Source organism: Mus pahari, chromosome 6 (assembly GCF_900095145.1).
Source record: "Mus pahari chromosome 6, PAHARI_EIJ_v1.1, whole genome shotgun sequence".
NCBI classification, from domain to species: Eukaryota; Metazoa; Chordata; class Mammalia; order Rodentia; family Muridae; genus Mus; species Mus pahari.
The window spans coordinates 67,675,600-67,699,550 of record NC_034595.1 but is presented as its reverse complement, the minus strand read 5'-3'; the positions used below and the strand labels follow the sequence as shown (position 1 = coordinate 67,699,550).

General features: G+C 40.3%; 3 protein-coding genes across 4 annotated transcripts in view; 1 reads left to right on the top strand and 2 right to left on the bottom strand.

The window, feature by feature from the left end:
• Gpbp1l1 (GC-rich promoter binding protein 1 like 1) overlaps window positions 1–9,304 on the bottom strand; it is a 39,603-nt gene extending 30,299 nt beyond the window's left edge. The window contains exon 1 of the mRNA XM_021200224.2: window positions 9,134–9,304. The gene's annotated coding sequence lies outside the window, so the exon portion shown is untranslated. The remainder of the gene's footprint in view (window positions 1–9,133) is intronic.
• A 1,707-nt stretch (window positions 9,305–11,011) lies between these two features.
• Tmem69 (transmembrane protein 69) lies at window positions 11,012–14,088 on the top strand. The gene is made up of 3 exons (XM_021201017.2): window positions 11,012–11,088; window positions 12,064–12,199; window positions 13,293–14,088. The coding sequence occupies exons 2-3, from the start codon at window positions 12,158–12,160 to the stop codon at window positions 13,986–13,988; spliced, it is 738 nt and encodes a 245-aa protein (XP_021056676.1). The 5' UTR covers window positions 11,012–11,088; window positions 12,064–12,157; the 3' UTR covers window positions 13,989–14,088.
• Window positions 14,089–22,170: 8,082 nt separating this feature from the next.
• Ipp (intracisternal A particle-promoted polypeptide) overlaps window positions 22,171–23,951 on the bottom strand; it is a 27,345-nt gene continuing 25,564 nt past the window's right edge. For both annotated transcript variants that reach the window (XM_021200488.2, XM_029539938.1), the window contains one exon: window positions 22,171–22,756. In XM_021200488.2, coding sequence (XP_021056147.1) covers window positions 22,532–22,756 — 225 coding nt within the window. In that variant the 3' untranslated portion in view covers window positions 22,171–22,531. The remainder of the gene's footprint in view (window positions 22,757–23,951) is intronic.

Genomic DNA, 23,951 nt, shown 5'->3' with positions numbered 1-23,951 from the left:
AAAAAAAAAAAAAAAAAACTAGGGCCAAGCTCTGGTTGCCCTCCAGAGGACTTGGGTTCAATACCCAGCACCCACATGGCAGTTCACACCTGTCTTTAACACCTGTTCCAGGACACCTGACACTCTCTTCCAGACATACCTGCAGGTAAAACACCAATGCACATAAATAAAAATAAGTAAATTCTTTAAAAAATAATTAAGCATACTAGATAGAGAAAGTAAATTCTACAAGTCAAGGCCCTTAGCTAAAAACCAAACAAAAAGAAACCAAATTTAGGTAACTTAACTAGGAAAGGAATTTATGAAAACACCACTGGAGTTCAGACAATTAGGAGACTTTGATTTGACAAATATATAAAACAACAGAAAGTAAGCAGTAGAAACCAATGCCATAATCACAACACAGGAAGAGCTGGCTCAGGAAATTGCTCAAGCTAGTAACACAACAACTGCCAAAGGAATGAATTCTCAATTGTCTTTTATTTCTTTGTAGCTCACTGCCACAGCTTGAGTATACATATTCATGTACACAGCCTCTTCAGCATTCTCTCTCAGCAAAATTAATAAAATGCCAATATAAAAAGGGTTAAAACAAACACTATGGCCTGGAGAGATGGCTCAGATGTTAGAGTCAGATAACAAACCTGATTAACTGACTATGATCCCCAGAACCCATAAAATAAAAAATGGAAACAGATTCCCAACTTATACACAAAATGTAATATATATATATATATATATATATATATATATATATATATATGCAATAAAGATCATCGTAAAAATAAAATTAGTAGACTAACACAAAAATCCTGCTAGTGATTAAGTGCTATCATTGTACCGGCTCCAAAAAATTTCCTGAAATGTTCAGAAAGTAATAAATAGTAGCATTTGCAACCTTTCTCAGGTACTCTTCTAATGCCGTTACACCCAAAGGACACAAATGTTTAATGCAAGCAAACCTAATTAATACTATCAAACAACTAAAAACTAAATCTAAAATCAAACTGTTCCAAACGAGAAATATTAAAAGATAAATTCTACCAGAGCACGGAATATAAAACAGAAAAGCATGCTTATCATTGGAATGCAATCTGAGCATTACTGTTGGCTTTTAGGATTCAGATCATTAAGGGTGCTATATTAGGCAAGATCATGAAACGTGTTTTTTGTTGGTGGTAGTTGCTTTTCTTTAAAATTATTTTATATGTATGAGTGTTTGTATTTATGTACATCATGTGCTTGTGTGGTATACATGCAGGTCAGAATTGGGCATCAGATCCCTAGAACTAGAATTGATGACAGTTGTGATCCACCATGTAGCTGTAGAGAACCAAGCCTGGGTCCACTGCAAAAGCAACAACTGTTCTTCATTGCCAAGCCCCAGCCCTGCTTGCTTTTTAGTCTCCAACTAACTCACTCTGTGTGAGGCAAAGAATGATGGTAAACACAGTCCTATCGTCTCCTCATCCCAAGAGCGAGGATTACAGGAGTGAGTTACCTGCCACGCTGTTTATGAAATTTTAAGGTTATTCACTTTCCTTTTTACAATGCTGGAAATTTAACTCACGATCAAGAATTCTATGCTAAATCCTTAATATCTAAATATTAAAACCTCAAGATTTTTAAAACCAGGAATTTTTTTTTTAAACATTTGCTCCAAAAGTCACTACACTAAACATGTTACAAACAGGTTATTCAGTAAAGATCACCAGTTTTTTTCTCACTCAAGTGTGGTGGCTCATGCCTGTAGTTCTAGCACTAAAGAAGATGGATTATCAAAGAGTCCTGGGCCAGCCTAAACTACAAAGACTGTTTATCTGAAAACAAAAAGGGCTAACTTTTATCAATAATTTCAAACTGCACTGACCCTGGAAGGGTATACTTATGTAAAAGACTTTTTGTTTTACCTCATGTGAGTTTTTCTTATTCTCAAACAACCAATTCCTAAAAAGTCCTCTGACCTTCACACAAGCACTGTGACATATACAATATAAAACATTTAAAAAAAAAAATCTCTTCTCAAGAAGAGGTGTGGCTCAGTTCAGAGTGCTTCTTTAACATGCACAAAACCCTGAGACTGGAGAAGACTGTGAGCCACCACATGAATGCTGGGAACTGAAACTGGGTCCTCTGCAAAAGCAGAAAGTGCCTTTAACCACTGAGTCAACTCTCCACCCCTCAAAAACATATGTGCTGTAAAAGTCCAACAAAGGCCCAGGAGGATGGCTCAGTGCTTATTGTCACCTGCAGGAAAAGTCCAACAACCTGAGCTCCATCCCTGGGGTCCATATGCTAGAGGCAAAGACCTACTCCAAATATTGTTCTCTGACCTCAACATATGTACCAAGGCATGCATATACACAATATAAAAAAAAAAAAAAAAAAAAAAAAAAAAAGAGTTCAATGTGCCAGCTGTAACGGCATATGCCTTTAATCCCAGCACCCGAGAGACAACGGCAGGCGGATAGTTAAGACCCTATCTCAAAAGATAAAATAAATAAAATGGAGTCTAATATATAATCTTTTTCCTTTTAGCACTTGTTTAAAGTAAGTATTAATAGAGCTTGATTTCCAGTAATTATAAGGGAGCTCACTACTGCCTTTAACTCCAGTTCTAGGGATTTGAAGCCCTCTTCTGGTCTCCAAAAACACATTCCATACACTCAAAGAGATTTAAAAATATGTTAATTATTCTACAAATGTATCTACAGATACCAAGAAAGCAAATGAAAATTTAAACTTTTAAGTACAAATAAGGGTTTTCAAGTCAAATGTAAAGTACAGCCAACCTTAAACCTTATGTTCAATATTTTTTTCAGTCCAGTGATTTGGCCTTTAGTCTTAATAACAAAGCTGGTTGTTCACAGAAAAGGAAGATAAACTTAATGAGGATTTTAAAATCAATTTCTTTAAGAAAGACTATTAGGCTAATGGTGTGTAACTCATTGGTAGTATGTCAGCACCAAGTTCCATCATCCCACCTTCCCTCAAAAGAAACTATAGTTATGCTGTTATCCTATATTTTTATACTTCATCTGGCAAACTGTAAAGTCTTTCCTTGTGGTGGAAAGAATGCTTTATGGTCTATCAGACACCAGTACATGGAAACCTGTGCTAACAGTACTACTTCCAGTGCCTGTTTTGCTGAAAAATTTGTTTGCCAAACAAACCAGTTATGGGCTGATGATTGCTTTGGTAGAGGAATATAAAGTAATAGTTGCCTTTCTATAACTTTTAGTGTATTTGAAATCACCTATAAAATTCAATCCATATTAGGTAATGAATGAACCTTACAATTAAAGTATACCCATAGACCAGAAGAAGTTCAGCTTCTCTTAGAAAACCATTTTTTAGTATTTTGACTGTGGGTAGTTTTGTTTGAGGGTTAGGGACAATAGCAAACAGAAATCATTGAGTTTAAAAGTCATTTGAAGTGTTAGATCTCCAGCATAAACAAAAACAAGCTAATTTCTTGACAACACCAATACAATGACTTACAAAGTAAATATTATCTTACCTGTATACCAAGATCCTCCCACAACACAAATTCAAATGTGCCTTTTCTATTTGAAAGAAAGAAAGACTGACAGAGTAATAAGTAATATGTGTGTCCCTATGAATGCAGGTGAACAGGTGCTACTACACGTTGGAGGGAAGCCGTGTCTCCAATGAGAGGCCATGTCTTCTCCCTGTCTAAGGCAGGGTCTCATTTGCTGCTGCAGATCCCCAGTTAGGCCTACGTGCTTCCAGAGATTCTCCTGTCCCTGCCTGCACAGGACTTCTTCAGATAGAAATCTAAGTCCTCATGCGTATGAGGAAAGTACTTTATGCTCCAGTATCTCCCTGGCTCAAATTTGCTTTTCTTTTCTTTTTAATCACACAGCATGACTGTGCAGGTCAAAGGACAATTTATTGGAGTCAAGTCTCTCCTAACTTCCATGTGGATCTCAGGGAATCAAACTCAGACCCTCTCAGGCTTGGCAGCAAATAACTACCCAACTAAGCTATATTGTCTGCCCTAATTTTACCTTTTCTATAAACCATTTTTGTTAGGATGCCTTAAAATGGCTCATGCTCCCTAATGTTACAACAGTTTAACTTTCATGTTTAAAAGCAACCAGGACTGGGGGTGGGGTGAAACAGTTCAACCCCCATCACTGAAAAACTAAACAAACAGAAAATTCAAGTAAGGTCAATGAGGCATAGGCCTTTAACTTAAGCACTAGGGAGACAGAAGCAGGCAGATCTCTACTGAGTTTGATGCAACTATATCTACACAGCAAATTCCAAGCCAACCATGGCTACAGAGTGAAACCAGGTCTCAAAACAAAACAACAGAACAAAAGCCCTCAACCAACCACATAAGAGCAAAAATACACACAGTACTCCAGTTAAAGGGAGTAGTAAAGCACCGTAACAGTTTACTTAGGTTTGCTGACTAGTCAAGGGGATCTCATCTTCATTTTTCTCAACTACAAAGTAAGGAAAAAAACATCTTGCTTAGCAAAGCATGATGTCACACACCCCAATCATAGGAGGCAAAGCAGGCAAAGGAAAGGAGGCAAAGTAGGAGGTTCACAGCTCAAGGCCTGCCATGACAACTTAGTGAAACATGGTCTTAAATAACAACACTAAAGATAAAATTAGGTGTAAGAGGGTTGGCTTAACAGTCATGAGGTATTCAATTCAATTAATTCCCAGTACCAGGAAGGTAAAAAACAACCCCACAATATGGATTCACAATCATTATTAATTAAGGTAATAAATAATAAGTACTTTGAGCCAGACATGGGGGCACACAGCTTTGATCCCAGCCCCCGGGAGGCAGTAGCAAGCAAACCTCTGAATTTGAGGCCAACCTGGTTTACATAGTGAGTTCCAGGATAGACATAGCTAGTCTCCAGGGTATAAGGGGGGGAAAAGCAGTTTGGACAAATGTAGAATCTCTTATAAACATCACCTGTCAATAAAAAACCTGACGGCCAATAAGCTGAGGCAGGAAACAGGAGGTGGGATGTTGCAAGAAGAGAGGATTCTGGGAAATAATGAGATAAAAAACTGGAAAAACAGAGGAGACCAGCATTTCCAGAAGGTAGATGAACTTGGAGAGATGCTGAGGGAGATACTGAGGAGATGAGATGGAAGAAGAAGGCTGAGACTGAAAGAGAGGTAACTAACTACATGGTAGACACAGAATAGTTTAAATGGTTAAATAAGTTATGCTAGAAAGTAAATGAGCCAAAGCTTATGGTCTAGGCATTTATTAATAAATATTTATAGGGGCTGGTGAGATGTCTCAGTGGGTAAGAGCACTGACTGCTCTTCCGAAGGTCCTGAGTTCAAATCCCAACAACCATATGGTGGCTGACAACCATCCGTGACGAGATCTGATGCCCTCTTCTGGTGTGACTGAAGACAGCTACAGTGTACTTACATATAATAAATAAATAAATAAATAAAAATATTTATAGTCTCATAGTCTGCCTTCTGTGAGCAGGACTGAAAAGGAAAAACTGATATATTTTTACAAACAGTCTCTTCTGGCACATTAGTCTTAAACTATAAGATTAAGATTTGCTGTCTTCTGAAAGAAGATTGAGAACAGTTTAAATGAGTATTTTTAAAAACCTCTATTATAGGGCTGGAGAGATGGCTCAGCGGTTAAGAGCACTGACTGCTCTTTCAGAGATCTTGAGTTCAATTTCCAGCAGCCATACAGTGGTTCACAACCGTATGTAATGGGATCCAATGCCCTTTTCTGGTGTGTCTGAAGAAAGCAACAGTGTACTTATATTACATACACACATACACATACACATACACATACACATAGAAAGAGAGAAAGAAAGAAAGAAAGAAAGAAAGAAAGAAAGAAAGAAAGAAAGAAAGAAAGAGGCAGAGGTGGTAGACACCTTTGATCCCAGCAACTGGGAAGCAGAGGCAGGTAGATCTCTGAGTTCAATGCCAGCAGTTTACAAAGTTTGAGGATAGTCAGGGCTAACTCGAAAAACCATAAATCAATCAATCATATGGGCTGGAGATCTGGATCAGTGGTTAAGACTGATTGTTCTTTCAGAGAACCAGAGTTTAATTCCAAGAACCCAAGCTAACAATTGTCTGTAACTCCAGTACCAGGGATCCAAGGCCCAACTCAGACCTCCGAGGGTGACAGACAAACGTGATGCTCATACACACAGGCAAAATATTCATGCATGTTAATAACAGAATTAATTCATTCTGTTAGAAAATAAATTATAGGTTGGTGGTATATAGTTTAGTGACAGTATGTTTTGTAGCATGCACTAGACTGGGTTTAATCGCCTACACTGAAAATAAAAAGTACCCAGGTACAGTGAAGAATGCCTTTAATTTCAGCATAGGACAGGCAGAAGCAGGTGGATCTCTGTGAGTTCTAGAGCAGCATGAATCTACACCAGTGGCTCTAAACCTGTGGGCTTAAGGGGTTACATATCAGATGTTTACAGTATAATTCCTAACAGCAGAAAAACTACAGTTATGAAGGAGGAACAAAGTAATTTTATGGTGGGAATTCCTCACCACAATATGGGAAGCTATATTAAAAGGAGCTCAGCATTAGAAAGCTGAGAACCACTCTTCTATGTATAGAGAAACACACACAAATACACTCACAGATTTCTCATCATGTACAAATTATTGAAATGGTTGGGGGGGGGGGTAAGCCTGACAGGGTGGTGTACTCCTTTAAATAAATCTTGCATTTGAAGGCAGATGGAACCCAGTTTCAGGCCAGCCTGGTCTATAGAGTGAGTTCCAGGTCAGCCAGGGCTACACAGAAAAAAACTCCGACTCGAAAAAACAAACAAAAAAGAATTCTGTTAATTCAAAATAAAGGCTCCTCATTCTGTCTCCCAACTTCACGAATTCTGAAAGCACACTGTCCACAATAAATCAAAAGGTTAGACTAACAAATGCAAGCCATTTTAGAACACTCAGAAGAAAGGTTAAAAAGGTGAATTTAGTTCTGTAAAATAATGTCAAAACAGAAAGCAATTCTAATTTTCAAAAAGAACTTTAAATGATTTTCTTCCAAGACCAACAAAATAAATAAGTAAATAAATATTTCCTGGGCTTTTGAAGACATGGTTTAGCAGTTAAGAGCACTTGTTGCTCTTCCAGAGCACCCAGGTTTGACTCCCAACACTCACATGGCACCTCACAACTGTCTTTAACTTCAGTTCCAGGGTTCCAGTATCTTCTGACCTCAATGGGACCTGCATGTACATTTACACAGGAATACATACAGGCCCACTACCCATACACATAAGAAAAAAAAATCCTATTAATCCCAGCACTCGGGAGGCAGAGGCAGGTGGATTTCTGGTTTCAAGGCCAGCCTGGTCTACAGAGTGAGTTCCAGGACAGCCAGGGCTACACAGAGAAACCCTGTCTCGAGAAAAACCCAAAAAAAAAAAAAAAAAAAAAAAAAAAAAAAAATTCCTAGAACAAAAGTTTTCCCGTCTAAACGAATATAAATGTAATTGAAACCAACTCTATGAAAGGTGGCAATTTATCTTGGAAATGGATCATCAAAGATCCACAATTTGCACTCTATTTTATCTTTTGAATAGACAGAAAATTCAACTCAATCATACCTTTCCAAAAATTAAAATTTGCTATTGTTTCTTTTGCACTTCTGACGGGGTCTTTTTGTTTTGTTTTGTAAGCAAAGATTGCCTTTAGTTTTTTTTTTTTTTTAAAAAGGTGGGAGAGAGGGACTTAGCATTACACTTCTGAATATATTTTCACTTGCAAAATTATTTATTTTGTAAATGCCTAAACTTCATGGGTTCTGAGGTGAAAACTACCATAAATAACATGAGACCTCATGAGCGGAGCAGTAGTGATAAAAGCCCTTTAATCCCAGGATTCAGGGTCTGAGTTCAAGCCCAGTAAGGACTACAGATTGAGTTCCAGAACAGGCAGGGGGCTACACTGACAAACCCATTTTGAAAACAAAAAACATTCGACCACCAACAAACTACAAATCTCCTGTCTACTGGCGTCTAATACTCTCTTTAGTTTTTGATGAGATTTACAAAAAAAGTGGCTTTATTACTAAACAAAAAACATGAACCACCACTAACTTCTGGTGTTCCGGGTAAGAGTTATCAAAGTTAAATATTCAACACATTATACACGCCAACCTCAGAGTACAAAAGTGGCAGACAAAACTGATACCACAGCACAATTTCAGAACTATTCACAACTACCAAAAAAACAAAAACAAAAACAAAAAAAAACCGCACCCATTCTTATGTAAACTTTTGCAGTAAACTTCCTGAGCCTCACCTTCGCTTTCACCTACCCTCTCCAAAGATGCCAATTGTCAAAAACGCCGAAGAGTTAACGTCCCATAGGGGAAACCGACTGAAATGTTAATTATATTTAGGCATTTAAACAGGGTACTTCCTCGGGCTACAGCCATTTTAGATTCAGTATCTTTTTAATTTTATGGGTTGGGAAGATTTAGCATGGAATGAAAACGACTGGTTAAGCCACTTCAACTAATCAAAAGTTCCTCCCCAATGGGACGGGGCTTGGTAGATAACCGGTAAGACAATCTGTAGGAAAAGGTCTCCCTACCCCGGAGAACCGCGACTCCGGGCGTGGAAGTTCCCTTTCGCCCAGATAGTCCACATTTGACTTACACGACTTTTTCCTCGTTAAGTTTCTCTTAAGTAGAAAACAGAGGCCTTCGGCTCTTATTTTAAAGAAAGGTAAAATAATAATAATAACAACCCAAGTAAACCAAAATCACTCAACCACTATCAAGCCGGAACTCCTGGAAAGGAGCTGGAGCCGCAGGTGAGCGTTTCCGACGGGGAACTGAAGTTGAAGTCGGAGAGCTCTGGAACCGCCGCGGCGACGCTAGTGTGCAAGGCTCCTCCCGTTGTGGGGGGGGGGAGGGGGAACGTTCCAACTCGGCGACTCCCAGGTCGCCCGTCCGCCCCGGCGGACCCACACCCAACCACCTGTGCAAGACCTTCTTCCAACTAGTTTTCCTAGACGGCCAGTTAGGCAGCCGGCGGAGCCCGTGCCGGGACGACCCCAGGTCTCCTCCTGCTCGGTGTCCAGGACCCGCACTCACCCGGCAGCGGCGGGGCTACGGTCAAGGACGACTCGCGGCGTCTGAGGACGCGTCCTCAGCTTCTCCGACCAGCAGAGGTGACTAGCCCACAACCATAACAAAGCTCTTCCCAAAATGGCTGCCCGGCCCACAAGGCCCAGGAGGGGGCAGAGCGGGTGGAGGCGGAGCGACGACCGGCTGGGCCCTCCCTCTGCCGCCTCGGCCCGCCTCCTTCACGCCCACTAGGACCGGCGCACGCGCAGGCGTGAGCTCCCGCTTCCGTGACCCCGCCCGGGCGCCCGCGGCTCGCTCGGGAAACGTTGGGCTCCCGCAGCGGTTAGTTCCCGCCCCGCCCCCGGCGCCCTTCAGCGCGACGCGGGACGGTCGGCTCTCCCTTCCGCCTTTCCTTGTGCCGCTCTGGAGACAAGGGCCAGCCGAATTCAGCACGCCCCTTTACCGCTCCCAGCCCGGTCCTCCGGCCTGGGAGCACATGAATATGGGTGGATATATTTGTACCAGTTCTTCCCCCGCCCATTCTTTCTTCACCTTCTCACACCTCGATTGTGAGCCAGATGCTTCGCCAACTACTAGAATTGTCAAACAAGTAGCGGAAGAGCGTGTTTCCCGAGCCCTGTACACCTTTGCCCCTCCTTTCAGACACACACCACACACACATACACACACTCCCGCCCCCACCCGGGACTAGAGGCATGCGCGGCGGTGTCGGCGCACTACCTGCCGGGAGTTGTAGTTCATGGGCATTGCAGGCGTCACGGAGCCGCCAGAATGGAGGGTTGATTTCTGCTCCAGCTGTCTTTACTAATAAACCCCCAAGGAGTCTGTTAGCACTCTCTTGGCTATTGCATGACAGGAAGGGACCGTACAACCTTGCCAGAAAAGGGAATAAAACTGGCGGACAGCTGTGTCTCACTAAAAACGAATGTTGCAGGAAGTTAGTTTTACTGCTTAGAATGGAGGAAGTAGCCAAAAAGGGTCCCTACGAAAATGAACTCTCCTTTTTTGTCTTCAGCTTTTCACACAAGGATCCAAGAACGCTCTAAGTACTTGGTGTCTGTCCCTTTGGGTTGACAGATGGCAGGTTGGGGGTGGGAGAGGAGACTTAGAATAAATCACACAGAGGATAAATTCAAGAATGATGTTACTTCCTGGATGACCTCCAAGCCCAATGCCCGTTACGCCACACCTTGATTCATAGAATTTTGAATGTTGGGCCCCAGTCTTCTGTATTCCTCAATGTAATTTCTAGGTAATAGTAAGAGAATAAGGTAAAAACAATATCAACCCTTCTTTCTCGCCCAGTGGTAGTAATAACCGACTCAAATGCGGAGGAAGATGTGTCCAGTCGACTCAAAAATGTTGTTTTTCCTGTCTTTAAAAACATAAAATAATTCCGTAGACCAAATCAGCCAACTCAAGGTCTCCTCCTAGCTTCTTCCACTACTGCTACTGGGGTTGTTCCAGAAATCGTACTCTACTTCCTGAATGTGTGTGTGTGTGTGTGTGTGTGTGTGTGTGTGTGTGTGTGTGTGTGTGTGTGAGCGATCCCGGAATAGAGACTTGTAAGGTATCTGAAAGCCGACTTCAATCAGAATGTTTTAGACTAGCCCTCGGGGCTTCAGAGGCAGCTCTGTGGTTAAAGGTACTTGCTGCTCTTACAGAGAACCTCAGGTCAGCTCCCAGCACCTATACTGTGGGGAATCCAAGCCTCTCGCCTCAGTGGGCACATGCATAAAGTGCATGAACATCCACATTAAAAAGAATGTAAAGTAACTGAGGGAGGGAAGCATTCAAAAACGGAAAGAGAAGTGTCGGAACTTGCTGCCCTAAATTCCCATCCGGACCCATTTTCCAGCCCTCAGGAAGTGGGGGCTGTGTGATTCCAGTTGCCGGAAGTAGTGTTTCGGTGTTTCTGGTTGAATTTGTTGTTCAACTTTTGCGCCGTGTGATGGTGGCAAGTATGTTTCAGGGTTGTCAAGGGTACACTTTGGGAAGGAGGTGGTGGTGGAGTCACTAAGGATTGGTATTGGTATATAGGAGATGTATAGTTACCCCAAGCGTCTTAAGGACCTTTTGTGTCTTAATTCCGCTCGTATCGCTAAAATGTCAGCTTGGAGCTCCCAGTTTCTGGTAGTTGCGTTGGCAAAATGAAAACATTTGGGCATTTTTTTCGTGGAATGAGCGAGTTGGCCATGGGCTTTTAGTTTTTAATCTCCACATCAGCTTCTGTCTCAGGGCTTCAGCCTGATTATAAATAATCCTCCAAAATGAGAAAACACGTGCTACACTGGTTACTGAGTTCCAATAGGTGGAGAATTAATATATGGAAAATATTTAATTACATTGCTTGATTCACAACAAAGCGATATTTGTGGCTGCTCTCATTTTTAGTGTAAAAATCCCACAGCCCCGAGTACACAATAACTAAAGAGAATAGATAATTAGTGGGAATAAAAGGTATAACTGTCGGTTTTAAAGATGAGGCACTGATGCCTAACGAAGTGGTAGAGATGTTTGCTAAATCCAAATGTTCAGTTTCACATTGCTCATTTTGTTAAACCAAACAGCCAAAACTAAAATTACTCTTCAGAAAACAAAAACAGTACAAAACTTATTTCCTTAATATGTGACACTTTGGCAAATAAATACATAAATAAATCAAAATAAATTATGTTTCATCGAAGAGATTTTCTTGACTTTTTTGTTTTTGTTTTGTTGTTGTTGTTTTTGTTTTTCGAGACAGGGTTTCTCTGTATAGCCCTGGCTGTCCTGGAACTCACTCTGTAGACCAGGCTGGCCTTGAACTCAGAGATCCACCTGCCTCTGCCTCCCAAGTGCTGGGATTAAAAGGCATGCGCCACCACTGCCTAGCAATGACTTCTTATAAATGTATAAAATGTAGAAAATTAAGTGATACCTTGTTTTATGTATAGGGCGTTGCTTCAAATTCAGCCATCCCCCCCAACTGTAAAAATATATGAATCGGAATTGCATTTTCCTTGGACAAAACTCTGAGCAGAAACCAGAATGCTTCACTTCATCCAGAAAATTTCTGGAGCATCTTCAAAGGTTAGTTGAGCACTATTTGTCAATAACTGGCTACAGCAGATATAAATATATGTATTCAAGTGAGGAAGGAAAACAATGGGCAAATTATAAATAAGTAAAACATTTACTGTGTCAAATAATAACTGCTATGGAGAACTATATACATCAGGGAAAGAGAATAGGGAATATCAAAAATAGAGAGGACCAGGAGAGATAGCTCAGCTTTGTGGAAAGCACATACTGGGGCTTTAGTTTGACCCCAGCATCCATGTTGGGTGGCTCACAACCACTGTTACTTCATCATTAGAGGACTTGAAGCTTCCACTGAGGGTACCCACACACATGGAAATAAGAATAAACCCTACCAGAAAATAAGACAGGATTATATAACATAAATAGTAGGTTAGAAAAGAAGAATGGTCATGTAGGTAGCTGAAGGAAAAGCATTCTAACTGAAGACAAAAGGAGTAGAGGCCAGCAGGAGTTCATTCCCAGTATGCTTCTCTGGGCTTACCAGGACTGGTAAATAGTGCTCCTTTTAATTTCAAAGTGTGTGTGTGTGTGTGTGTGTGTGTGTGTGTGTGTGTGTGTGTTTGAGGCAGGGTTTCTCTGTATAGTCCTGGCTGTCCCGGAACTCACTCTGTAGATCAGCCTCAAACTCAGAAATCCGTCTGCCTCTGCCTCTGCCTCTGCCTCTGCCTCTGCCTCTGCCTCTGCCTCTGCCTCTGCCTCTGCCTCCCGAGTGCTGGGATTAAAGGCATGTGCCACCACACCTGGCCAAAGTAATATTTTTTAAAGGGCTTTTTTTAAAAAAAAATGTTTATGGGTGTTTTGCCTACATGTATGTCTGTGTTCCACCTGTATGTGATGTGTGTGGAGGCTAGAAGGTGTAAGATCTCCTTGAAACTGGAATTACAATTGGTTGTAAGCTACCACATGTGGTGGGAATCAAACCTGAGTCCTCTGGAGAAACAGCCAGAGCTCCTAATCACTAAGCCATCCCCCCAACCCCCAATTTATTACTTTATATATGTGGTGTTTTGCCTACATGTATTTCTCTGTACCATGTGTTCTTATTTTTAAACTTTGTCTCCTGGTTCTGTTTCTTTTATAGATGCTGAGGAACCCTTTTACAGTGAGACTCGGAGCCAGCAGAATAGACATACTTTCTCTCAAGACATGTCTACTGCAGAACTTTCCCTCTTTGCCTCCAAGAACTTGGCTTTCCCCATCATTTCAAGTGTGTATGAGGAAGATACAATGCTATCATATGTCATCACGCAACTTTAAAAAGAAGGAGGCAATTCTTCCCCCAAAGAAACGAAGCACCATCACTTACCTACTCGATAGTCCAAAGCCAGCCTTATATATAACTCTGGTGGGGTTAATCCCCTTTACTGCTCCCCCACTCCTCATGGTAATGACAAAGTCTTATATTCCTGTCCTAGCTTTTACTCAGATGGCTTATGGAGCCGGTTTCCTAGCTTTCTTGGGAGGGGTCAGATGGGGCTTTGCTCTGCCAGAAAGTAGTCCAGCCAAACCAGACTACATTAATTTAGCTAGTAGTATGAGTCCTGTTCTGTTTTCATGGGCAGCCATCCTATTTTCTGAAAGACTCAATGTAGCCACCGTCACATTAGTAATAGGTTTAGGAATAGCGTTACACAATGAACTTTTCCTCTTACCACATTATCCCAGCTGGTTCAAAGCCTTAAGGATTGTAAGTACTTTAGTGGCTTTTATCTCATTTGTAGTCACTTTATTACTTGAAAATATTTATCCAGAAAAAGGGCCCAAGAGACTTGATTAAATAGAAATATAAAACTACTTTCTTGATATTATTTACGGTGTCTGTGGAGGCCAGAAGACTGTTGAATCCCCTGAAGCTAGCTTTTTTTTTTTTTTTTAAATATATGAGTACACTGTAGCTGTCTTCAGCCACACCAGAGGAGGGTATCAGATCCCATCGCAGATGGTTGTGAGTCACCATGTGGTTGCTGGGAATTAAACTCAGGACCTCTGGAAGGGCAGCCAGTGCTCTTAACTGCTGAGCTATCTTTCCAGCCGCCGTCCCCCCCTCCCCGCCCCAAAGCTAGCTTTACAGACAGTTTTGAGCCACTCAGTGTCTAGGCTGGGAGCTAAACTTGGGTCTATAGCAGTACATAGTCTTGAGTATTGAGCCTCTAGCTCTTATCCTGTAAAACTGCATTTTAGCATCACAATTCTGTTCCTTGTTTGGCTCCTCTCCCCCACCCCCACTGGTAGGAATTTATTCTTCATACATAGTTTTGTTTTCTAAAGAGTATTTCTTTTAGCAAGATGGTGGTAGTACATACCTTTTATCCTAGTAGAAAAGAAGAAGCAGGTGAATCTGAGTTTGAGGCCACCCTGGTCTACAAAGAGAGTTTCAGGACAGCCAGGATTATACAGAGAAACCCTGTCTCAAAAAAAAAAAAAAGTTGCCTCCTGAGTGTTGGGATTATAAAAATTATTTCTAAGTAACTTATTTTGAAAATTTTCCTAATTCCTTATTATGTCATATAAGGTTAGTTTACATTTTTGTATGTCTGTGAATTGTATAGTCATGTACCTAAACATTTCAGTGTTTTGATTATACTGAAAAAAGTAAAAGACAAGATGAAAATTCCTGTATTAGAATCTAGCAATCATGAAGTCATATTTCATGAAAAGAATGTAGTGGTTTGAAGAGATTTGGCCCCCATAGACTCGTGTGTTTGAATCTGTTTGGCCCAGAGAGTGGCACTATTAGGTGTGTGGCCTTGTTGGAGGATGTGTCACTGTGGGGGTAGGGTTTCAGACCCTCCTCCTGGCTGCCCTGAAGACAGTCTTCTCCTGGTTGCCTTTGGTACAATATGTAGAACTCTCAGCAGTGCCAGTGCTGCCCTGCTTCCTGCCTTGATAATGAACTTAACCTCTGAACCTGTAAGCCAACCCCAATTAAATGTTGTCCTTTATAAAAGGTCATGGTGTCTCCTCACAGCGATGGGAATCTAAGGCTTTACTAAGAACCTTAAAAATAAAACTATTTCTGTCAAGTTTTTATAGCACTTCTGGATTGCCTGTATAAGCCTTTGTTTGTTTGTTTTGAGACAGGGCCTTACTATGTAGCTCTGGCTTTCCTGAAACTCACTATGTAGGCCATGGTAGCCTGGAGCATGTAGACGTCTGCCTATCTTTGCTTCCAAAGTGGTATAATTAAAGGTGTGTGGCATGACACCTGGTTTGTCCAAGCTTATTTTACCTGACATAACCTAGTTTTATGAACTGAAATGACCTGTGGCTCTCAAGGTAGCAGGCAATAGTGGAATAAGGAAAGCCACTCACAGAAAGGCTGGTCACATGTCTAAGCTTTTGTTTGGTGTTTTCTGACCACATTTAACCTACAGAAGCTTTTAAAATAATAGCAAAAGGGCTAGAGACATACATGGCTTAGTGGTTGAGAGCACCCCCTTCTCTGCTAGAGAATCCATGTTCAATTGTCAGTACCTTCGCTGTGCTAACAAGTTCTTGGGGTTTGGATGTGGCCTTCTTGGGCACAAGACAAGTATGTGGTACATAGACATATATTCAGACAAAATACTCATATACACTAAAATAAAAATTTCCAAATATTAAAACGTGATCAGGCATGGTAAACAACATAGATCAGCTTGATATACTTAGCAAGTTCCAGGACAGCCAGTACTACACAGAGACTCTGTCTCAAATAAATTAAACAATGGCAAAAAGCACTGCTTGGTTTTCTTTCCCTCCTCCCGTAGTAGTATGGATTGAACCTAGTGCCTCACATTCTATACAAGCACAGCTACTAAGCAATATACCCACAGGCCAACAATTCGGATTTTAACTTGAAAACCTCATCTGGGGGCTTGGGAATGTGGCTTGGTGGATAAAATACTTGCTTATCATGCAAAGCCCTCTGTTTGCTCCCCAGTTCCCCACAGACTGGGAGTGTTAACACAAGTGTTCAATCCTAGCACCTAGGCAGTCAAGGCAGGAGGATCAGAGATTATGTTGTCTAAGTGTAACTCAAAGGAAATTATTTTTTGAATGTTTTATCTTTGATATAAGCAGTCAAACACCACAAGCTTTATGAGTAAATTATACACACACACACACACACACACACACACACACACGTTTTCTCTTCTAGTAATTCTAGTATTCCTACTATGAAAATAACTATCAACATAGTGCTTTTCAGATGTTTTCACTGTTACACTAGAATAAGAGTATTTTCATTCCCGATGATGGTTGAGAAGATAATAAAATGTGGTAGTGTACTGTCTGCTTTGGTGTGTCAACTGGACACAAGCTGGAGTTACCACAGAGAAAAGAGCTTTAGTTGAGGAAATGCTTCCATAAGATTCGGCTGTAAGGTATTTTCTCAATTAGTGATCAAGGAGGGAGGGCCCATTTGGGTGGTGTCATCCCTGGGCTGGTAGTTCTAGGTTCTATAAGAAAGCAAGCTGAGCAAGCCAGGGGAAGCAAGCCAGTATGGAACATTCCTCCATGGCCTTTGCATCAGCTCCTGCTTCCTGACCTGATAAAGTTCCAGTCTTGACTTCTTTGGTGATGAACAGCAACGTGGAACTGTAAGCTGAAGAAACCCTTTCCTCACCAATTTGATTCTTGGTCATGATTTTTGTGCAGGAACAGAAACCCTAAGACGGGCAGGTATCATAACAGCAATAGAACTTTGCTGTTTTCTAGGATTTTAATTTATTTTTTAATGGAACATTAGGATGTCTCCATCATATTTTGTTCAGGTGACTAGAACCAAGAAAAGCCACTCACTGTTGCTACTGATGCTATTATTGGTCATACATAGACATAGATGTGTATACATACATACACATTTGAATTTTTAAAGAACTCAAGTTCTGTATCAACTTTGGGAAAGTCTGCCAGTTTTTTTTTAATTTAATTTTACTTTTTTGGTTTTTTCGAGACAGGGTTTCTCTGTATAGCCCTGGCTGTCCTGGAACTCACTTTGTAGACTAGGCTGGCCTCGAACTCAGAAATCCGCCTGTCTCTGCCTCCCGAGTGCTGGGATTAAAGGCGTGCGCCACCACGCCCGACTAAGTTTGCCAGTTTTATGTGGTATGTTGGCATAGTACATAAATTAATAACTATACTGACATATACTTACTTCTCCACATCTGTTCAAAGTTAACACACTGAATTAGTATCGATTCTATGTGGGTTTGATTACAAACACTATAATAGTCTCCAGATAAAGAAGAAAGAAGGAGATGTATCAAAACAGCAACTTTACTTTTTTACACATCTAGTACCTGTTAACTACTCTTTAAGCTTTTAAACCACTAACACCTGGCAAGTCATGTGACTTTCAGAAATTGAACCTTTACATAGTTATACTGTTATATAATTTGTTATATTGTGATTATGATGAGCTTTTATGTGATATAATTAGTGTTTTCGTAGAAGTGAATATTTGGGGCCATGGAGAATAAATACCATAAGAGTATGATAATGGCCACCTACCAGGCCAGACCAGATGCATGCAGCAGAGAGCGCTCACAGGGAAGTAACTTCCCTTGGATTTCACATTCCTAGCCTCCAGAAGTATGGAGACAATATACTACTTGGTTTCCCCCTTACTTTTTTTGTGTGTGGCGTGTGTATATGTGTATTTTGCACATGTGGAGGCCCAAGGGAAACGGCAGGGATCATTCTCTGTCACTGTCACTCTTCCATTTTAATCATCAATGTGGGGTCTCAGTCAAACCCAGAAGTGGTTCATATGGATAGTTTTGATAGCAGCTTGCTCTGAAGATGTCTAACCAGCATTGTAGTGAATTTATGAGATCTGAACTCTGGTCCTCACATTTAAGCATCAAGCCATCTTCTCAGCCCTTTTCTTGAATTTCTGTAGCATACTGTTAACAGAAGCAATAGCAAACTAGTACATTAGCACACCAGCCCTCACTTGGATTTCTAGAGGGCTTGTCAGGTAATGTAACAGTGTGAAATGACTGGGGTTTTGTTTTTTATTTTTTAAATATACAGAATAGTATAGGCTGGTAATGGGAGGAAAGCTTGACTTTTTTTTAGAGGTTCTTCAGATTCTACTCAACTAATTCATGAGAAAGTACTCTTTTGTTTCTGAGTTACTTATATTCAACTATTTCAGATTTCCCCTTAATCTCCAATATGTTGTCTTCCGGAGAAGCTACTTACATTTTCAAGCTAACTGTCCGATTTCACTTTCAAAGTACTAATTTTCAGGTGAATTAAAATATATAATCTAAAAATTTGTTGCCAGGCGGTGGTGGCGCATGCCTTTAATCCCAGCACTTGGGAGGCTGAGGCAGGTGGATTTCTGAGTTTGAGGCCAGCCTGATCTACAAAGTGAGTTCCAGGACAGCCAGGGCTACACAGAGAAACCCTGTCTCGAAAAAACAAACAAAATTTGTTACAGTGGGGCTGGAGAGATGGTTCAGTGGTTAAGAGCACGGGCTATTCTTTCAGAGGTTCTGAATTCAATGCCCAACAACCACATGGTAACTTACAACCATCTATAATGGGACCTGATACACAAGTGTACATGCAGTTAGAACACTCGTAAATAAATAATAAAAAAAAAATTTAAATCTGTTACAGCTAGGCATGATGTTATACATCTTTAATTTCAGCAGTTGGGAGGCAGAGTCCAATGAATCTCTGAGTTTGTAATCACCCTGGTCTACATAGGGAGTTCCAGGCTAGAGAGTGAGATTCCCTGCCACCACTACTACCTTTGGTTATTTCAAAATAGATTTCTCTGTCTGTCCTGGAGCTTACTCTGTAGACCAGGTTGGCCTTCAACTCATAGGAATCCACCAACCTCTGAGCCTCCTGAGTGCACGAATTAAAGGTGTAAACCACTACCCCTCAAGAAACTCTTTTTTAAAGAAAATTTTAAGTTCTTGTGAGAAAGGACTGTAACATAACTGCTTCTGGCCTGGATCTTGCTATGTAGAGCAGGCCAGCTTAAGTTTATGGTGATTTTCCTTCCTCTGGTCAAGTATCAAGATTAAAGGTATGAGATACACACCTGGCTAAAAACTGATTTCTCAAGTATGTTTGTTGGCCATGGTCTTTAAAATAAAAAAAAAAAATTTTGTTTTGTTTATTGAGGTGCTAGGTATTAAATGCAAGGGTTAGTGCATACTAGGCAGTGTTGTTTCCTGAGCTCTCTCCCGGCTGTAACTCTGTCCCCAACTCTAGTGTTTATGTAGCCTTAAGCTCTTGTCCTCAGCTTCCTCCAGTAGATGGGACTTCAGGTATCTGCCAGCACATATAAAATGGGCAAAGTATTTAGAAACAAACTGACATTTCCAAACATTTTGGAGAAAGATCACTTTAATTAATTTTTCTGAAAATGGAATTATATAACTAAATGTATACATTCCTAAAGTTAAAAACAAAAACCAGTGTAATACTATTACAGTCTGGTAATCCAGTAATGCTAATGAACTAAGTTAATACACAAAAAAAGAAAATAGAATTTTATTAATTAGTACATTTTTTTTAAAGGTTTATTTTATGTATATGAGTACACTATAGCTGTCTTCAGACACACCAGAAGAGGGCATCTTATCCCATTACAGATGGCTGTGAGCCACCATGTGGTTGCTGGGAATTGAAATCAGAATCTTTGGAAGAGCAGTCAGTGCTCATAACTGAGCCATCTCTTCAGCCCCTAATTAGTACATTCTTTCAAAAACAATGTATTGTCACCTGAGAAATAATACACATTTAGTTAACTTTTTTTTTTTTGTTTTTGTTTTTTGTTTTTTGTTTTTTTGAGACAGGGTTTCTCTGTATAGCCCTGACTGTCCTGGAGCTCACTCTCTAGACCAGGCTGGCCTCAAACTCAGAAATCTGCCTGCCTCTGCCTCCCATGTGCTGGTATTAAAGGCGTGTGCCACCACGCCCGGCTACATTTAGTTAACTTTTCAGGGAACTTCTGAACTCAGCATACATACTCAAATACTGAATGTCAACATTACATTTCCGCCTCAGCCAGTTAAGTCTAAAGTATGCAAAAACCTCAATAAAGTAGTTCTAACTGACTAGCAGAAATAAAAGCAATGATGATAGTCTTCAGAGTTCAGCGAAAACAACTCCTAAAATAACTATCAAGGAAAAGAAGCTTTTTAGAAGCAGTTTTAGATCCAAGGCAGTTAAAACTTAAAATTTGCCGGGCAGTGGTGGCGCATGCCTTTAATCCCAGCACTTGGGAGGCAGAGGCAGCTGGATTTCTGAGTTTGAGGCCAGCCTCGTCTACAGAGTGAGTTCCAGGACAGCCAGGGCTATACAGAGAAACCCTGTCTCAAAAAACACAAACTTAAAATTTTTTGTCTACAAAAAATGTTCACATATACAGGTTAAATCCCTAATAAAGATCTAAAATGCTTGGGACTAGAAGTGTTTGGATTTGAGAATACACCAATTTTAGAATATTTATGTAGCACTCATCAGCTGAATATCCCTATTCTGAAAATCAGAAATCTAAAATGATGCAATATCTAAAACTTTTTTTAAATTGGATATTCCCATTCAAAAACTTTCAGATTTCAGAATAAGGATGCTCAAAGCTGTACCTACAGGGCCATGTGTAGTGGCTCATGTACTCGAAGGCTGAAGCAGAAAGAATGTTGAGAGTTCACCATTAACCTGGGCTAAATCAAAAGTTGTAACTACAGTTCAGGTTTTTCCAGGCAGTAACATTATACTAAGCTATTACATAAGCTTACCCAAGTACAAGTAAATTAAACAAAGCTTGACAATCTAACTAAGTCCCTCTTCTTAAAACTAAACAGATCATTTTGGTGACTACCTAGAAAGTAAAGAAGAAATTTCTAAGTAATAATGCCTGGAGGACTCTTAGGCTCATCACATACCATTTCAATAAAGAACCGTCATTAAGGGACTGAAGAGATGGCTCAGTAGTTAGGAGCACTGGCTACTCTTCCAGAAGGCCCCAGCACCCACATGGCAATTCACAACCATTAGTAATGCCGGATTCCTGACAAAACTGCCGGTAAAAACTCTCATCCACATATTTAAAAAACAACTCACTAAGGGCATTAGAGAGATGGCTCAAAAGCTAAGAGCACTTGCAGTTCTTTCTAAGGACCTGAACGTTCAGTTCCCAGCACCCACATCAGGCAGCTTACAACACTTGTAACTCCAGTTCCAGAGGATGCTACACCCTCTTCTGGCCAGAGCAGGCACCCACATACACATGGTGCACATATAGACACACACATACACGCACAGCCATATAAATACAAATAAGTAAAACTTGTTTAAAAAGAACTTTCACCAAGAACCTATTAATTCCTTGCTTATATTCTCAGAATCAGAAAAAAAATTCCCTTAGACTATCAAAAGCAAAACCTATCTAGATAGCTAGATATCGCTGGGCATAGTGGCACAGACTTTTAATCCCAGCACTTGGGTGGCAGGGGCAGACAGATCTGTGTGAGTTTGAGGTCAGACTGGTCTACATAGGAAGTTCCAGAATAGTCAGAGCTACATAGAGACCCTGTCTCAGGAAAAAAAAAAAAACCCTAGATATTTACTATCTATCCTTCCTAATATTCTGCTGCCAATATAATAATTGGGGATAGTGGAAACCCTACCATTGAGGGACAGTTTACTGGCTTTTCTCTGTGGTTATATGACACCATAGAAACTATGTTCTGGATCAAATCATGAATTATAGAAAAAATTTAGCTGTCTCATGTGCTTATACTATATACAGGCTATGTTTCAACTTGAATTGCATTGGAAAAATAGCCAAAATGCACTATTTCCCGGAAGTTTCTAGCAAACAATGTTTTTTAAAGATTTATTTATTGTATTTATATGAGTACAGTGTCACTGTCTTTAGACACATCACAAGAGGGCATCAGATCCCATTACAGATGGTTGTGAGCCACCATGTGGTTGCTGGGAACTGAACTCAGGACCTCTAAATAGCAGTCAGTGTTCTTAACCACTGAGCCATATCTCTAGTCCTCTAGCAAACAATTTTTACAATTAGGATTCTATGGATAACTGAATAACTGTAAGGCATAAGCACCATTTGTACTGTTGCTAAGTTTTGCAAATTTGTAAGAGTATTTTATTAATTTTAAGATATATTCCATATCCATTCTCATTTAAATTTTTAGAAAAATCAGTCTTTACTTATATATCTATTCATACATGGAATACTCAAAAGAATCAGAAGATTATATCACAAATATATCTTTGATTTGCAAATGGTCAGAACCTACATTTTCAAATGTTCCTTGTGCTTTTGTGCCTTCTCTGTCATAGTACAGCAACGCCCCCTTCACAACGACTAGTGATCATATTACCAATTTCGGTCCATGTATCTGAATGAGGGTTGTAAACTTCAACTGAGTCCAAAGTACCTGGGGCCAAGAAATCATGGCTAGAAGACCGGCCTCCAGAGACATACAGAAGACCATTGACTGTCACAGCACACATGCCTGCTCTAGGAACTTTCATTGAAGCAACTTCAACCCACTTTTCCTAATAAAATGAGAAAAGAATTAACATTAGTACTGTCATAAAATGACAATAAAATCTCTGAGAAATCATAGACTTTACATAGTTAAATTAAAAAAAATTAAGTAAATATATACAACATTTTAAAATAACTTTTAGGTAGGTATGACAAAACAATGAGTCTAGAGAGAAGTAATAGTTAAACATATCTAACTATAAATTATGATCAGGTAATAGTATAGAAATCATATAGAGGGACTGGAGAGAGGGCTCAGTGGTTAAAAGTACTAAATGGTCTTGCAAAGAAGTGAGATTCAGTTCCCAGGACCTACATGGTGGCTAACAACCATCTGTAACTCTAGTTCTAGAGGATCTAACACCAATACCTATCCCTTCTGGACTCTTCAGGGATTGTATACATGTAGTACAAGACATTAATGAAGGTAAAACACCCATACAAATAAAATAAAAATAAAGAAATCTGTTTAAAAAAAAACACATAGGAGTCTTTTAAGCCAAAATTCTGAGAACCTAAGTCTATACATTCAAAATGAAGAGATCATCAAGTACCAAGGGGGCAGAAAAGCTTATATACTAAAAGACTTTTTGTTTTTAAAAGATTCTTCAAGGCTGAGGCAGGTGGATTTCTGAGTTTGAGGCTGGCCTGGTCTACAGAGTGAGTACCAGGGCAGCCAGGGCTACACAGAGAAACCCTTTCAGAATTCCTTTCAGAATTTGTATGGAATGTTTATAAAGATAGGAGCAATGTGTTCTCTGATCAAAAGAGAATTTAATTAGAAATCAACTTATGTGGCTGAGGCAGGAGGATCACCAGCTAAAGGTAAATCTGCACTACAAGAGCTCACTCAAGGCAGCCTAGGTCTTGTAACAAGACCTTGTCTTTGTTTGTTTTTTATTTTGTTTTCCAAACAGGGTTTCCCTGTAGCGTACTGACTATCTTGAGAGCAGGTTGGCCTCGAACTCAAAAGATCCACCTGCCTCTGTCTCAGAAGTGGTTGGATTAAAGGCATGTGATACTATTACCCATCCAAGACCTTGCATTAAAATATACAAAGGAGCCGGGCGTGGTGGCGCACGCCTTTAATCCCAGCACTCGGGAGATAGAGGCAGGCGGATTTCTGAGTTCGAGGCCAGCCTGGTCTACAGAGTGAGTTCCAGGACAGCCAGGGCTACACAGAGAAACCCTGTCTCAAAAAAC